At 59.4% G+C, this 3,639-nt stretch overlaps 1 protein-coding gene across 1 annotated transcript; it reads left to right on the forward strand.

Moving 5' to 3' along the window:
- Positions 1-296: 296 nt before the first annotated feature.
- Positions 297-3,086, forward strand: A1Q1_03328 (alpha,alpha-trehalase; the record flags this gene model as incomplete). The annotated part of the gene is made up of 6 exons (XM_014323160.1): positions 297-332; positions 385-528; positions 818-898; positions 943-2,363; positions 2,535-2,735; positions 2,783-3,086. The coding sequence occupies 6 exons, from the start codon at positions 297-299 to the stop codon at positions 3,084-3,086; spliced, it is 2,187 nt and encodes a 728-aa protein (XP_014178635.1).
- Positions 3,087-3,639: the final 553 nt, after the last annotated feature.

Consider the following 3,639-nt stretch of genomic DNA (forward strand, 5'->3'; position numbering starts at 1 on the left):
ACTGGAGACCATTCCTCTGGCTACCAGCCTGTCCCCCTGCCTTTCGCTTGACTGAATGCCTCGGCTGGCGCCGCCTCTGGATCTTCCAGACTCGGAAATCGTTAGCGATGGCGGGAAGCGTTTGAGTCGTCGCCACAAAATCTCAAAAGTCGATCTCGGACACACGCCGATGTGGACAGATCCCCCGCTAACCGCCTCCAGACTCTGCTCACACAGTCACTTCGACCTCGCATTCCCATCTCTCAAAGACACACTCCACCGCACACTGAGACTCGACACTGCCCACCGTCTTAACGATGGCGGCCCCGACAGCCGAAGTCAACCGCACTCCTGTGAGCAGCTTCCGCCGAACTGCAGCTGATAAGCTAGCTTCCCCACCCTAAGGGCGTTGTGTACATTGACTCGGACATCGCCTCGCCCACTGGAAATGGTGGTGGCGACGCACCTCAGGTCCGGGCGGTCAACGCCGAAGCCGCCGAGTACTATGGTGGACAGCCTGTGCACAGCCGTGCCCGCACGCTCAGCACAGTGGGTACTCCCGGGTCGGCGCAACAATTGTTGACTAGCAGGCCGGGCTCAGAGCTTCGAAGCCTCTGACTATGGACGGCGAGGTCATTCCCCGCAGCCGCCGTCTCTCGCACGGTGGGTGCGACAGGCTCAGACGATCCGCTGATTGTGACAGATGAGGTCGGCTCCACTCCCCGCAGGTTCCTTGTCGATGTGGAGGAAACGATGCGCATCGTACTTGCGCAGGAAGACACGGACAACAAGTGAGCTGCCAAGACTATGTTCTCAGAAGCTGACAGACAGCTGTCAGATCTCCATCTTCGACTCGGGTCCCAAGGTTATCTCTCTCGGAACTGCGAGCTCCAATGCCTACCGGAAGTGGGATGTTCGCGTACGTGGTCTTGCGGTGTGCGTGGGCTGTCGGCTGATGTCCAGGGAAACTACATGCTCTCCAACCTCCTGCAGGAGCTGGCGCTCGCGCGCGACTACGGTCGCCGCTTCATTGTCCTCGACGAGGCGCGCCTCGCGGAGAACCCGCTCGACCGTCTGTTGCGCATGATCAAGCACTCGTACTGGAACACTCTCACTCGTCGCATGGATGCCCAGGGTATTGAGATTGCCTGCAACGACCCCAAGAACCGCTCTCGCCATAACACGGCTCGTCTCTACGTCCCGCACGGTGAGACTGAGATGCTCGAGTACTATGAGCAGATTGCCAAGGAGCGACCCCACCTCAAGTTGAAGGTCATTCAGTTGCCTAAGGAGTGCGATGACCCCGAGTACGTCAAGTCGCTCAACGAGAAGCCAGGAATTCTGGCCCTCGCGATGAAGAAGGGGACAGACGGAAAGCTGGAGGCTTTGCCGTTCGCCGTGCCGGGAGCTCGTTTCAACGAGATGTACAACTGGGACAGTGTAAGTTGCATCCAGGTCCTCCAAGCTGACGCCCAGTACTTCATGGCACTCGCTCTCCTCGTTGACGGACGGTTGGACCTCGCCAAGTCCATCGTTGACCACTATGCCTTCCAGATCAAGCACTACAACAAGGTTCTGAATGGCAATCGCACCTACTACCTCTGCCGATCACAGCCCTGCTTTGTGACCGACCTGGCGCTGCAGGTGTTCAACCAGCTGGACCGCACCAAGCCTGAGGAGAACAAGGAGTGGCTCCGTGGAGCCATCAGCGCAGCAATCAAGGAGTATCACCGCTACTGGATGCAGGAACCGTCGCTCGACGTTGAGACAGGACTGTCTCGCTACCGCCCCAAGGGATCTGGTATTCCCCCAGAGACCGAGGCCACGCACTTCACGCACATCCTTGAGCCGTACGCGGCTAAGCACCGAATGTCGATCAACGACTTCATCGAGCACTACAACGACGGCACGCTGAAGGAGCCGGAGCTCGACGACTACTTCCAGCACGACCGCGGAGTGCGTGAGTCGGGCCACGACACCTCGTACCGCCTGGAGAAGAAGTGTGCGGACCTTGCGACCGTCGACCTCAACTCGCTGCTGTACAAGTACGAGATCGACATCGCGTCTGCGATCGAGTGTGTGTTCGGCGACGAGTTCGTGCTCGAGGAGGAGTTCGAGCTCTCGCCGTGGCCCATCACTCACGAGAACTTCGAGGCAGGCGCACCCCGCGTCAAGTCGACCGACAAGCCGATGAAGAGCGCCGAGTGGTTCGAGCGCGCCCGTGCCCGCAAGGAGCGCATGGACGAGTACCTCTGGAACGAGGGACGCGGCATGTACTTCGATTATAACACGAAGAAGGAGCGCCAGACCAACTACGAGTGTGCCACGACGCTGTGGCCGCTGTGGGCGGGCTGCGCTAGCGAGGACCAGGCGCTTAAGCTTGTGTAAGTGCTGCGAAATGCCTCACGATTTAGCTGACGTCAGTCACCAAGGTCTCCCGAAGATCGAGGTTGCGGGTGGTGTCGTCGGCGGAACGGAGGAGTCGCGTGGTCCCATCTCGCTCGACAGGCCTAATCGGTGAGCCGCTGATTCATGACGGCGACACTAACCTGCAGTCAATGGGACTTCCCGTACCTCTGGGCTCCGCACCAGATCATGGCCTGGGTTGGTCTCGAACGCTACGGCTTCATGACGGAGGCGTCGCGCCTGGCGTACAGGTGGCTGTACATGGTCGTCCTGACGTACTGCGAGAAGGGTGGAGTCGTGGTGGAGAAGTACGATGGTGTCGGCCTCTCGCACCTTGTCGACGCGGAGTAGTAAGTTTTCTACCAGCTGTTGTTCCAATCCAGTAGCTGACCATCAGCGGCAACCAGGGCGTCGGATTCAAGTATCTCTCCCGCGAGGGCTTCGGATGGACGAACTCGAGTGTCTCGATCGGCGTCCAGTTCCTGACGACGGGCATGCGCCGCGCCGTGTCCAACCTGACCTCGCCGTGGGAGTACTTCGACCTGCCTGTGCCCGACGAGCCGGCGATCCGCTCCCGCGAAGATAGGGCCAAGTACGAGGCCGACGCCGAGCGCAACAAGGAGCGTCCCCGCCGCTCCTCGGGCGTCTTCACCAAGACGTTCGAGCAGGCCGTCCAGGACCTGAAGAGCATGAAGATGTAAGCACCGCGAGCGAGGGAGCGCGCGCTATACCCGTTAGGAGCCAGCCCCAACTATCGGTGCGCACTGCCAAGGACAGGCACCGGAGAACCGAAACGCAGTGAATGCGCGTCGAGCTAAGGCGGTAGAAGCAAATCGTGTAGTCATTGTAACTCGCAAACAATAACAACAACAACAGCAACAACTAGAAATGTGAGAGCATTGGAATAGACCGTGAGCATGGAGCGTCCATGGATCTTATGGATGGCACTAACCACTGACTGATGTGGAGGTGCCGGACGACGTACTAGCATGTCGCTACTAATAGATGAAACGCCGTCACAGTTCGCGTCGGAGCCGAGTTGTCGTCGAGCGGCACATGGTGCGGCACGGAAAGATCCTGCTTGTCGTCGAGCGGCACTGATGTCGGACTGGGGGGGTTCTGTCTGCCGATGAGTGGAACACGATCGGTCACGGTATGCTTTGCGACACCCGGCCGATGTGCCGTAAGTCGAGTGTCATCGTCAGTGCTCGCCAAGTCATCCTTCAGTTCTCTGTCGGCCGTCCGGCAGTCATC

This window comes from Trichosporon asahii, assembly GCF_000293215.1.
Source record: "Trichosporon asahii var. asahii CBS 2479 unplaced genomic scaffold scaffold00056, whole genome shotgun sequence".
NCBI classification, from domain to species: domain Eukaryota; kingdom Fungi; phylum Basidiomycota; class Tremellomycetes; order Trichosporonales; family Trichosporonaceae; genus Trichosporon; species Trichosporon asahii.